The sequence below is a fragment of the Aulonocara stuartgranti genome (assembly GCF_965226115.1).
Source record: "Aulonocara stuartgranti genome assembly, chromosome: 23".
NCBI lineage: Eukaryota > Metazoa > Chordata > Actinopteri > Cichliformes > Cichlidae > Aulonocara > Aulonocara stuartgranti.
In genome coordinates this window covers 4,891,656-4,905,007 of record NC_138958.1, presented here as the reverse complement: position 1 = coordinate 4,905,007, position 13,352 = coordinate 4,891,656, and the positions used below count along the sequence as shown (strand labels likewise).

General features: G+C 43.1%; 1 protein-coding gene across 11 annotated transcripts in view; it reads right to left on the bottom strand.

Annotated features, from left to right (window-relative positions):
• elavl4 (ELAV like neuron-specific RNA binding protein 4) overlaps positions 1-13,352 on the bottom strand; it is an 81,263-nt gene that overhangs the window by 39,931 nt on the left and 27,980 nt on the right. For 6 of the 11 annotated variants that reach the window (XM_082525187.1, XM_082525178.1, XM_082525184.1 and 3 more), the window contains 2 exons: positions 6,969-7,055; positions 2,565-2,811 (listed from right to left, as the gene is read on the bottom strand). In XM_082525187.1, coding sequence (XP_082381313.1) covers positions 2,565-2,811; positions 6,969-6,971 — 250 coding nt within the window. In that variant the 5' untranslated portion in view covers positions 6,972-7,055. The remainder of the gene's footprint in view (positions 1-2,564; positions 2,812-6,968; positions 7,056-13,352) is intronic. The other 5 variants (XM_082525188.1, XM_082525186.1, XM_082525179.1 and 2 more) reach the window with 1 other exon arrangement.

The following is a 13,352-nucleotide window of genomic DNA, read 5'->3' as shown; positions in this document are numbered from 1 at the left end:
TGTAAGGATTAAATTTTTAAACTGTTATCCAAGTGCATTTCTGAATAGTTCTGTGAATTTATTTAAATTCTTACACTTTGTTCTAGACTCGTGTTCCACATACTGAATATTAGAATATGAAGGCAGCGATGCCTCGTAAGAGCCAAACTCTCATCAAGATAGACCGCTCTCACGTTTCAGTCAGAAGTTTATCTTTTTTTTTTCCTTAAAAGTATATGGAGATATTTATGACAGCTGAGAAAGGAGGGGTGCAGGGTACAGGTGTATGTAAACCTAAAAAAGTGGTCTCTTAACTCTCCCACCCTCCCTCTTGAAAACCTGGCGTAGTCTGTTAATGATTTGGATGACTGTGAGAGAGCATGAAGCCTCTTGGCATTCCCTGCTGGAAGGGATCTGTACTTTGTTAGCCTAAAAGTTTGCACAAGAAAATTGCACCCATGGGAGAGCAAAACAGGCATCCACCGTGGGGGGGATATGGAGGGGAGGGCAGGATTTATTTATAGCTTTTTTTTGCGTTGATGCTAAGTCATCAGACAGATATTGTACTGCAGAGAAGAGAAGCAGAGCAAATGGTTTAGAAGTGAGCAAACAAACATTTCTACCTCTCTCACAGTCCTGCATTTAGGGCCCGAGTAGGTTTACGGCAATTTGGTTCGTTTTTAAACTCCCTGCAAATATCTGTTGTTAGCTCGGTTCCTCGCTGCTGCTCGGAAAATCACAGTTAAGGGAAAAATCAGGTGGAGAGAGAATATGGCGATAGTGATGATGACAGCTTGTGGTATTCCGGCGTTATTTTTGTACACACCATCCTCCATTATCCTGGAGTATCTGACTCTCAGGCTCCATTTTGTGGCCATTACGGCAGAAGAGGAAGATGGTCCTAAAGAGGAATCGTACTTCAAAGGACGGGCAAGGAAGCGGCAGCGGTCGGGTCAGCGGCCGTCGTCGGTTCACTGTCAAAGCTGTCATTTCGACTGGCCTTTCAGTTGTACTTAATCTGTTATGGGGAGTCTAATTCTATGATTATATTTGCATATGTATCCGTGTATGTGTGTGTTTACTCTCTTCCCTTTAGCTGCCGGCTTGCTATCCGAGAATGGCTTGGTGATCTCGACTGCCTGCCTAGTGCTCTTTAATGAGATTATCAGGAGAAGAGTGTCAGTAAGTAGGATCTAAAATGAAAGCCATTATGGAGCATTATCACAGAGCTCCACCACCCCGGCCCCCCCCCGATCCATCTGCTGTACGGCCACCCACACAGCCACTACACCCAGATTACAGCCGTGATTAGCACCGCAAAGTGCTGCTTAATTTAAACACCTCTGGAGAACATGTGGCACTTTGCTGCATTGCTGATTCGCTGCGCTTGAACACACACACACACACGTGTGCGCACGGAGGGCAAAGATGGATTTCTCCTTATACACAACGCATTCTCTCAAGTGCTCGAGTTATTTCGAGTGACGCCGGACCGAAGGCTTGTGTGCAACTCTGAAGTGTTCGTGTCATATTTGATTTCTTACAGGTGTATACATTCAACACACAACTGACTGTTGCGTCTTCACCTACCTTTGATCTCGCAGCGTGCGAGCAGTGATGTAAGCTTTGTAATGTTTGTCTTTCTTAACAGCTACTATTGTTGTCACACTTTCTTGACAACAGCAAATATGAGGAAAGATTAAAGGAGCATATATGAAAACTTGATAGAAAGTGAGAATTGACAGATGTGTGCAGAGGCCGGACTTCTTTCTCACTGACGCGTCCAGTTTAAATTTTCAGAAGAGAAAGCAAAGCCTCTTCAGCTCAGTCAGATTGTAGTGATTCACCTTGTATTTCCCCTTTTCTTTGGACAAACATCGAGTGTGTTTACATGGACATGAATATGCCCATTATGAAGCTTATCCTAGTTTTTAAAATGCATATTCAGAAACTGACATTTACTTGGTTATGCAGGTATATACCTGCATATGTGCAAAATAAACATACTATCCCAGTTGTTAATACAGGCTGTCGTTTACATGTTAGTGACATTTACATGCAACGAACTTTAGTTTTGATACCTGTGATCACACTTTACAATAACTTCACTGTGATTATTAACCTGACTTGCTCCACTATAGAAATTGGAAAACCTGCATCCTGTAGCCTGACTACGTCAAACTTGAAAAGTGCAGAATTTCAGATACTTTCGGTGTGGCCATTGATTGTGTTTGTATTTACTTGGGATCACTCGGCTGAAGCATCACAGGCATGGGTAGTCAGCAGTATGAAGATGCAAAGATAATCATATTCACATGCACTGACAAAAAAAAGGACTATTTAAATAACCAGGATACTTACGTCCATATAAACACACTCATTGAACTGCAAAATGTCCTGATTTTTACTTCGACTATATCACATATGTATTTTTATTTTGGTGAAACCCACTTTTAAGACTCACTAGGCACACCTCAAATTATAGTCCAAATTAGCGGGATCTTTTCCTAGTTTCTAAAAAGTTAATATTTGCGAAGTACAGCATCAGTATCCCAGTGCACCACAAAGAAGTCTCAGTTTTGTACCTGTGATCTTATCGCGAACCAGCTTGCAGGACTCGATCTCGCCGATGCTACCGAAGAGGCTGCGGAACTCTTCCTGGGTCATGTTCTGGGGCAGGTAGTTGACAATGAGGTTTGTCTTGCTGTCGTCGTTTGTTGGGCCGGTCTGCATTGGTGAGGGGCAGCCACGGCTGTTGTTGGTTGGCCCATTGGCTGTGGTTCCTCCTCCACTGGGGCCATTTGTCACTGGAGCCTCCATGTTACTGATGATCTGGAGAAGGGCGGAAAAAGGGACACACCAGGAAAGGAACCACACAGAGAAAGGGTAGGAAGAGACAAAGAGATGTGGCCATCATTAACAACATTTTCTTATTAAGTAGCTGCAACACTGTATGTGTAGTAAGCCTTACAAGACTCTGATGATTTTCCAAAATGTTATTTTGAAAAATTATATTAAAAGTCTCAATGAAAAGAAGAGAATCAAGCTGTGCACCCTACAGCCTTTGCTGTCTGCAGGATGCACAGCTTGATTCTCTTTGAAACAATGAGACATTTCAACATTAAACAACTGCAATGAAAACTATATTTTACAGTAAATATTAGTTAGTTAATATTCTTCTGTGGAAAAAGTAATTACACCCTTGGCTTTAAAAAATCGTATTAATAGTAGTGACTTTTTTTAAAATATCATTGCCTATAAGACATTCACTAGACTAGCTCAGTAGGTAGATGGTGGCCCCGTGACTGGAGGGTCGGGGGTTTAAATCCGCTGAACGGCTACCCTGAGGTACCCCTGAGCAAGGTACTGTCCCTACACACTGCTCCCCGGGTGCCCAATGGCTGCCCACTGCTTCACTGAGTGAATGGGTTAAATGCAGAGAGGAATTTCCCCACGGAGATCAATAAAGTATACATTAAAATTCGTGATGGCACTTTCATCAGTTTTTCTCCCTACATGTTCCAGATGTTTGAAATCTCTCCAAAGAATTTCAGAAAGATTCAAATCTGAGTTTTATTCTTAAATCCTCTTTTTTTATAACTTTCATTCTTTTGTAACTTAATTTCTTCTTTTCGATTTGCTGCATTTGATTCTCTATTTCATATTTTTACCATGTTGGAAGGTCTACTTCCAGTTCAATTTCAAATTTCGGACGGATGGTCTCAAATTATCTTAAAGTGATGTGATTCATAGTTGGATCAATACCTGTGAGCACTGTTTAAAGACAAATTTTGTTAGATTTTTCTTTGTGACTAATGTGTTTGTCTTCTTAAAATATGAACACGATTAAAATTTAGGTTTTACATGTCATATGTCCAGGTACTACTTTTTCCCTTTTATTCCTGCCTTTATAACTGATGGTTAGGTGATGAATATATACATTACAGATAAGGGTGAAAAATTTGTCCTATATAATTAATGTTCTTTTCAGACCTAAAAAATGTGACATTAGCCTTGATCAGCGAAAAAAGGCCTGTGTGTGAGCAGTAATGCTGTCAACAAGTAATTAAAATGCATGATCAACATAAGTAAACCCTTGCACAGAGTCACAAACTAAATATGCAGTGAAAACAGTGCACACACTACATTCACCGTATCTAAACACTGAGAAATAAAACAAACGGCAGACACAAAGAGGATAAACAACTTAATATTCACGAAGGCAGTAAAGCCTCTCTGAAACGTTCTCTGATAGCTACTGAGGTTTGTGGGAGGGGGCAGCAACAGGGGCAGCCCTTCAGCTAACGATCTGACTGCTGATGCTGCTGCTGTGACAGAGAGAAGTTTGCATTTTCAAATCTGGCTTTTGCAGAGCATCTCAGGATCAAAGTGTTCAAAGAGGAACTGTGAGCCTGGTGTAAGTGTGAGAAAACAGGGGGGAAAGGGTGAGAAGGAGTAAGAGCCAGAGGGGGAGGTATTGCACTTTGCTTCTCTAACACTAAGAACACATTTATATTTATCAAATGCTTATCCTAGTGAATATTCCAACAAAATGCACAGGGAGCTTATGTAAACATTTGCATAAAGATAGTTATTTATCAAATTAATAGCATAAAAAAACTAATTTGAGATGGAGACAATCCTGATGAGTTTCCCTTGGCTCTGTCTCACACGTAAGCACTTCAGCGTTTTACTTTTAGAAACAATAATGATGTTGATGCTGCAAAAAGAGTCACGAAATCTACTGCAAGACTCTTGAAATCATAAAATTGGGCAAAAGCACCGCAAATGACCTAACATGCTGAAACCCAAATTAAGATGCAAATATTCTTTAATCTCATTCAATCAAATTTTTAAAGTCATCACTCAGATCTCTTCTTTCCCCTGCTAAGCTATTCAGCTTCCAGGCTATTTTTAACTATTCTTAAGTACACGCAGAGAGCCTGCACTTGGAAGCAGGGCTAGTATTAGCAAAGGAGAGACGACACTCAAGCCGTATCTCGCTCTATTTCTGGATTATCAAAAGGCCGGACCTGTGTTCTAATAATATATCTCAAAGCAGAATTTAAAAATTTCCCAGTTTGTCCAGAAATAGTTTACGATGCGTGTACTTTAATCGCTCTGCTTTTATCTGTCGACGTGTGGTAATAAATGAAATGGCAGATGAAACCGTTAACTGTTGAGTTACCGTACAAACACCATATTATAATTAAGCATGCATAAAATTGGGCTCGTTTGGAGGCTGAATTGGTAAGTGAATTCAAAACAGATGACCTAGAAAAGTCAACAGTACATTTTAATGAGAAGTAGAGAACAACTAGAGTACAATGAGCCTGTGGTTTTTATTTGAATCTGTAAAACTGTGAGTATTTCTACCTCCTACCAACTAGACCAATAAAATCTTAAGGGATAGGACACGGCTGCTTGGATGGGTTAAAGCATCCATTTCTTCCCTGACCTTTAATATTCCTTTTATCATTCAGTATCCTTCTTTTCCTCTGTCTAGTGTTTAGTAGCAGCTCCAAAAACACATCAGCCTTAAATCTGCTTCCATCTTCTTATTTTTAACACACACACGCGCCAGCACACGCTTTCATGTATTCGCAGTCTGTGGCATCTGCAGTGAGTGGAAGAGGCACGCACTCAAAGGCACACACAATCACACATACAAAGAGAGAACAATGGCTCAAGCCCACAGCAGAAAACAAACAGACAGGGAGATGTCTAAAAGCTCTCAAGATGAGAGCTGCATGCAAATTGTTCTTTTGACAGTATCCTTCCCTACTCACTCACCACTCTACCACAACACAGATACAGAGACAGACTGAGAAAGACGGGGGGAGAGAGGGAGACTGAAGAGGAAGGAGAGAATAGCATCTAGCCATAACAGAGTTGATTGGAGAGAGCCTTATTAAATCTGTTTACATTCCCTGCTGGGCTCCATTCTGTCAGAGAGACTTTCAACTCCATGGGACGTTTTCTGAGGAGGTTTTTACACCAAAATGGCTGCCTCTAATTAACAGGGACCTGCCGAGTACCAGTAGCCAATTATATTCCTCTCCTTGTCCCTGCCTACCAGCATTTGTGCTGCTCAGCAGTCCACTTCATGTTGGTTGTGAACACTCTGGCTGTCCCTGCTCTCCCACTGTGGAGCCTAGTGCTGAGAACAGACTCGCTGCATGTCCTGCTGACTGGGTACAACACATAGCCAGCACTCATAGGCTCTCAGGCTCGAGATGCGGCTTCTTTTACTCACAAGTTATCCTGCTCCTTGTGTAGGAGGCCGAGCCAGCACCAGCGCTTCTGGCTAAAAGTAATGCATCTAAACTGCGTGCAGCTGTTGAAAGCATATGAAACGGATGTGAGAGCGCGTTAGAAAAGATCTGATATAAGCTGTTGCCATTAGGATGAAAAATATCAATACCCATTCGCTGTATCGAATAGATTGGCTGGACTACACCAGTGACTTATAGTCATCGTTTAGTTAAAGCAAAGCGCAGGCTGAGGGACGTATCGCTTTTACTTTTAACGGCTGCTCGAATCCTCGACGCAAGAGAGAAAATCAAATTAAAAGCCGGATATAAGAAGGAGCAAATTGAGTAAGACTTTCGGAAAGCAGATGTCTTTTAGAATTGCCCACATTTGCAGCTTTGCATGTTAATGGAATGGTAAATAACTGTTTTTAAGTACTAAAACGTAAATGGTTCCATATAAACAGAGAAAATATGAGACATCAAAGTGCAACACTCGTTAACGGCTTCCTAAATTATATGCACACGATGAACGTGTCAGCTTTTCACTCTTCTGTGCATAGCCCCCTCTACCCTCGCAACCCCGTCCATCAATCTCTGCTCAAGTTCCAACTGTCTCAGTCAGCAGCATCACCGACCAGTGTGCATTAATGTGAACACAGTGCAACATCAGATCATATTACTTCATGGGTGTGTAAAATGGCTGGGCCATCCATTTGGCAGCAGTAGTCTCCTTACCATCTTTGGCTGTGTCAGCAATCCCTTCTCTGCCCAGCCCTGGAGCTGTGGGAGCTCTGCCTGACGCCACTGTGTCTCTGTCGACCCCTATGGAGCGGAGCACAGGGAGGGAGGGATGCACAGCCCACCGTCAACATCATACACTCACTTTACAAGGTTAGGGTTGTAGTGGGACTTGGGGAGTGGAGGGGTTGAGGATGTTGAGAAAATGGCAGCTCACTAGAAAAACACAGTTGCACCTTTGCAGTCCCCATCAGCCGTAATAAAACAAAGACAGGTGGCTCAGGGGTTTTCGTATTTGTCTCTCCGTTTATTTTCTCGTTTGTCGTAAAGTAAACGAATTCAAATGCTAACACTGGATTTGGTGAGACAGAAATGTGGCCGAATCTATTATTTCTTTCATTTATTAAAACTGACGCGAGCACCTTCGGAGCCGGCAGAATAAAACCGAATGTGTGTTGATGTTGGCAGATTGGTGTGGGGACTGCAATGACCTTGGCAGGGTTTATAATGAGGGTTTCCCTCTTGCTCTCTGTGGGTAAACAAGCCTGTGGTTGAAGAGACAGAAAATGCCACAAATGAGCAGGAAGTCTGTTCGCTGGCTCTCCAGAGCAGGGGGCTTAAATGCCTGCAGCTATCTACAGATGCTACAACAGCCAATTTAGCAGGAGAAGAGGAAGAGAGGAGGTATGACCTCTGCCTTCATTTACTCCTTCAGAGGGATGAAGAGCGGGAGTGAGGGATCAGATGGGAGGAGGTAGAAAAGGCAAGGGCTGAGTAATGGGGAAGACATTTCCAATACTTCAAAGAAAAGGAGAGACAGTGGTGGGGGAGGAGGAAGAGAGTCTGTACATGTTCTGTTGTCAATGTGTCTTGTAAACTTAGGCAGGAATGCATAATGGAGGTCTAAATGAGAGTGAACTGTCAGCTTCAAAAGAGAAAAAGAAGATACAGAGGGGCAGAGAGGTCAGGGTGGAAAGGAGGACAAGAAATATAGCTTCTCCTTGCCGACTGACAGAAGCAAAAAATGCAGATTTTTTGGGATCGTATGGGGGGAAAATCAGTTGAGCCACCTTTTGTTTTAATATGGCGAGGACCAAAGGGTTGCTATTGAATAGTCTGCAAATCTGACTGGTACAAATTAATGACAAACATTTTTTTTTGTGTTTCAGGCTTTTAGTTATGCTAATGTCAGTGTCATGCAGGTGTACCAAAGCCAGTAAGCGTGTATTTAAAATCATTTAAGAGAGTCAAGAGTGGGCAGTTGGAGGGATAGCAACTCCCCACATTAGTCACAACTTAAAACCACCACATACAGTGTCGTGGACCAGCATTCATCTCATTAGGAGGGCAGAGGGCAACATACTCTACAGTCAATTTAAAACAAATGTCCCAATAAATGTAAAGTTAAGTGGCTACCCTGAAAAAAGGAAACGTTAGGCAGAGGTGAAACATCCAAATCTTTTTCACCCATTCTGCAAAGCTTTTTATTTACATTGCCGTGTGCCGCAGCAAGCAGACAATGCAGCATTATCATAGCATGTACAAATGTGGTGATAAAAATGTAAGAAGCAGCAAGCAGATGTACATGAGTCAATTTAAACAGCTAACGCATAGTGGAAGGGTGCATAATGCTGGCAAAAGGAATATTACATTTTCTTAGAAGTGCATCTCATTTCGGAGACACTGCTCAGTGCTCAACCATTCGATAAAACAAAGAAAGTCTCTCTCACTCACACACACACACTTTCATCTTTCTTCGTAGTCTCACTGTCCTTGCGTTTATCACATGAACACACGTGTGCGTCTTCTGATAAAATCTCAAATAACACTGGAATAACAGCGCAATGCAATTACATTCACCAACCATTGAGATGAAAAACTGCTCATGGATACATTTTCAATTATTCAGGGAATACATTTCAGTCTGTGCTCAGATGCTGGGAAAGGTTATTATATAATCAATACACTCTATAACGCCATTAATATTTTATGCCACAAAAGTGCTTCCTGTCTCCTTGGGCTCCCAACCAGTGGTATCTGGGCACTGCATTTGAATAGGACAAGCCTTTTCCACCTCTAGCAGGGAAGACGTGTATACATTTGCTTTCCTCTAACACTGGGAAATACACTAGGCCCACACGCAGCTGCCATCCGTTTTAGTCTACCTTTTCCTCCATATTATGCACAAGACAAGCTCACATTTCTTTTCTCCACGTGCCTAAGACACCAGTGGTACAGTTTTACCAGAATTTAGATGACAAAGTCGTTTTAACTTCCGTTTCACGTTTATCCCTCCTGTTCCGCTTTTAGCCAATAAAGCTACCACTTTATTTTTCTGGCCTGGTGCAGCCCCCCCCCCCCCCCCCCCCCCTTCTCTTACAGAGCTTAGACAATCAATTTACCCTGACTTGGCCAGGATAGATGGAGGCTGTAGAGACTGTGGAGCAGACAGTATGCTGCAGGATCTCTCCACTGATAGACACACTGCCTGGCAGCTACAAAATGGAGCCAGCATGCAACCATCTGACTTTGCCTCATCATCTTGCTTTATATAATTTGCCATTTCCTTATGCCTTTTCCAACTTGTTTTATTCTTTAAAATTCTGACCAGTTTTTAAAATGAGAAACGAATGGATCAGGTCAAATTCTGGATTTGCTGTCAGCTACAGACGCACTGCTAATTACGTGCCCGCCTCTTGCCACCACAAAGCAAACTTCAATTCTCTCTCAGTCTGACAAACTGAAACGGAATTGGAGTTCTTACCAAACTGACTTAGATACAAAGAGATTAATACGACTTTACTATCTCAGTTTCTCGGCCAGTCGAGTTCCGTGTAATGCTCTCTGCGCTATTGATTTTTATTTTTCTCTCCTCTCCTTTTCTTCCTGGAGATCTCTCTCTCCATCTCTCCACCTCCACCATCCTCTTCCGAGCTCTGAAATGTCCTGCAGGTCAGACGGATGCTGGGCCGGATCAATCAGGGAAAGTAATCTGGGACGCCTCATGCACGCAAGCACACACACAGACACATCACAGATACTCACCAACCCACACACACACACCCTTCCTCTGTTGCACTCTGGCCTGCCTGCCTCCAGTCTCATTGATCTGCATCTACTTTACCAAATGGATTCTTCTCTTTTTCTATCCTCCTCCACCTCTTTTCTCTCTGTGTGACTCAGAATAATAAATGTTCCAGACCGCGCGAGACGTGTACGTAAGCAATTTTTCATTTAACTTTGGCTTGACTTTTTTTTCCCTCTCGCTTCTTTTTTGTGATGTTTCAGTCTTCCAGTGAGATCGATGCAGCTTTCCCACACACTTCCTCGCAGCCCCTGGGTAATCAGCACATACTTGTGTAAGGTCAGAGGTCAGGAGATGATAGGATAGGGCCAATTGCTGTGGGTTATCTCAAGAGCTCAAGATTTCACAGACAATTATAGGACGACCCAGTGTTCTTATTTTCAGATGATGAAGCTCTGATGTATTCCTCAGTATCACTTGTTTCTGAGAGTCTGGCTGAACGTAAATACTGACACACTTTGCATTTGAATGTATATGAAGGAGTCATATAACTTTCTCCACTCTATTCAGATTTATCTGGTCCAATCACTTATATGTAATTTTTAAATGCATATTTTCCATACAGAGAGCATCCTTTAAGCACAGAGACTCTGAGGACCTGCATTGCTCTATACATACGTACAGTCGTTCTCATTCACACACACAGACACACACGCCAAAGTCTCCTTTGCTCAACCAAACTGTAGGCGGAACTGAAGCCATTTGTCCACTGGCTGAATCCCAACTCTGCACCAACGCATGCAGAAAATTGGTGAGCATCTTGACTCTGGAGATGACACTTCAATTTGTTGAGCTCCAGTGACTGGTGCTCTGCAGTTCATCCCTTGTGGGCGCATGAGATCAGCTGGACACCTGCCTAGCTGTTTGGCTGAAGCCTGGAGCACAGGGGACCGGGCCTTGGAATTGAAGGCCTGGCCTTGCCTGTCAGTCCAAGTCCCTGTCCCTTAGCCCCAGCCCTGGCCTCGCCTCTCAGGTCCTCATCACAGTTCCTCTAGTTTCACACCCGTGCCAGGGCTAGTCCCTTGCCCGATGCCTTTGACCCCTATTTCTCAGCCCTGAGCTGCAAGTCACTGCAGTGCCATCTTCCCAACAGCGGTCTTCCCCTGAAGGGCATCAAATCCCATGAACAGCTTCCCAGCCTTTGTTCCACTTCTAGCTAGTGTGGCCAGCACCTCAGCTTCCAGCTCAGTCAAATCAGCAAGATGTCTCTGCTGTGCATCACTGTCTGTCCTGCTGTAATCCCTGTGACTGATGGGAGTGATCATTGTCGAGGCCCTAAGCTAGAACATTTTGGTGGATTAAAGAGGCTAAATCATGGTCTCAGCTGCTACATTTCCATTTCCATCCTTAATTAAATGTAAATGTGGTTAAAGGTTTTAGTGGAGATGGTATCTATCTAACATGTGGGGTTTATTCACAAAGTAATTACCTCGTTTCCATGGATGGTGGAGAATAGGTTTGTGTTTGTGATCCCTGATATAGCTGTGATTTAACATGACACAAAATGTGTCCATCCATTTTTAGAATACGAAAATCCTGTTTGCAATGGCTCGGTTAACATTTGGTTACTTTTACAGACTGCGGCTCTTGTGACACTGCAACAGAACCTACAGTAGCGCCATGACAAAGACTTGCACTACTCTGAGTTGCATTTCAGGGAAAAGCTTATGTTTCTGTACAACACTCATTTCCGTGTTGAGCTGAAGCTGCTTTTCGCCAGGTGGGAACGGGGACAGAGGACGCAAAAACCGACAACAAGGCAGGCAGAGCAGGCGGGCTCATCTGACTGAATCAGCACCATGTGTCATGAGCGAGGACACCACCTCCACAAGTAGCTGGCAGGTGAACGCGGCCACGCACCTGTGCAGGCAACCAGCCATTTTAGTGAGATTGCCTCCTATCTTTAGCAAAACACACTAAGGAAAACTAGTGCATACATAAACAAACATATGGCATCATGCACAAATACACAAGATTCACTCAACCTCTCAAACATTCTCCCTGTTTCTGTGCCCACCTGCACATGTTGGGTCAAAAATAAGCAATTCAGCAATGCTTCGGTATCGCAACCTAACACGTATTACTTGCTTGCACTACCTTATAGCCATGCTAAAAGTAACCTCCCCATAAGGGGAGACCAACAGAATAAGAAACTTGTACACTCCTCTGACTGAACTCAATTTTCAGCATAATTCACAGTAGTGGGTCTAATTAAAACTGGTTTGAGGCTGGAAGTGGTAATATTGGCTTTGTTTAACAGGTATTTAAAAAGCTATAAACAGCCTGGGGGTATACGATAAGAACAAAACCTACAGCACAGCTCTTACAGAGAGAACAAGGGAGAGACAGGAACACTTGCCTGGCTGCTAAGCAGAGGCAGTGCTCGTCCTAATCTAATCACTGTTTCCCCCATCAGCGGCATCTCAGACACGGCCTGCCTGTGTGCGTATGTGTGCACGTACGTGCGCGTGCGTCTGCCTTGCAGCAAAGGCATAGAGCTAAATCACATAGACACCGAATGACCGTTGTACTGGAGAATTCATTCCACAGCCCTGGGTACTATGTGAGTGTATGCTGGTGTGTATATGCGTGCTCTGAACTAATCTGGTTATTGATTCGACTCTGAACCGGAGCTCATATAATCAAATAGCTGCAAGGGAAAAGGACAGCCGTCCGTCATCTGTCTTAATTAGTAAACATTTTGATGAAGGCAAAGAATAACTCAAAGCTACGTGTAGAGGCAGAGGAGGTTACAGCTTCACTGATAGAGTGACAAGCTGAAACTTTACAGCAATCCAGTGGCGGCTGCTCGGTAATCGTCGTCCTATGCTAAGCGATATTGAAATAGCAAACTATTTCATGCCTATTTCACGCATATGTACTTTGCTCTTTTGAGTCTTTGGTACAGATAGAATCTTGGCATCATTTAAAGCTTTTGTTACATTAACTACCATATAAACCTAAAAAAATAGCCGTCTTTTGAATATGCCTCGAGTCTGACACCTTAATATTTCAGTCACTTTTCTAAAACTATAAAGTTTCCCCATACTAGTAGCTACACAATCAGTCTGGAGTTTGACTTGTCATCTGTGAAAGTCTAATCTCAGTTTAACTCGATGTGAGAGTGGTGCAATCATAAATGGCTTCTACTGCAGCACGAAGATAGGAGAGCGAGACACACAAGCCTACATGTATACCAGCACAGCTAACAGACGAGGCCCGCGGCACACCAGCTAAACCATTAAGTGTGGCGTGCATTCAAACGAACAGATTAATCCCCCCTACTGCTACGTAGT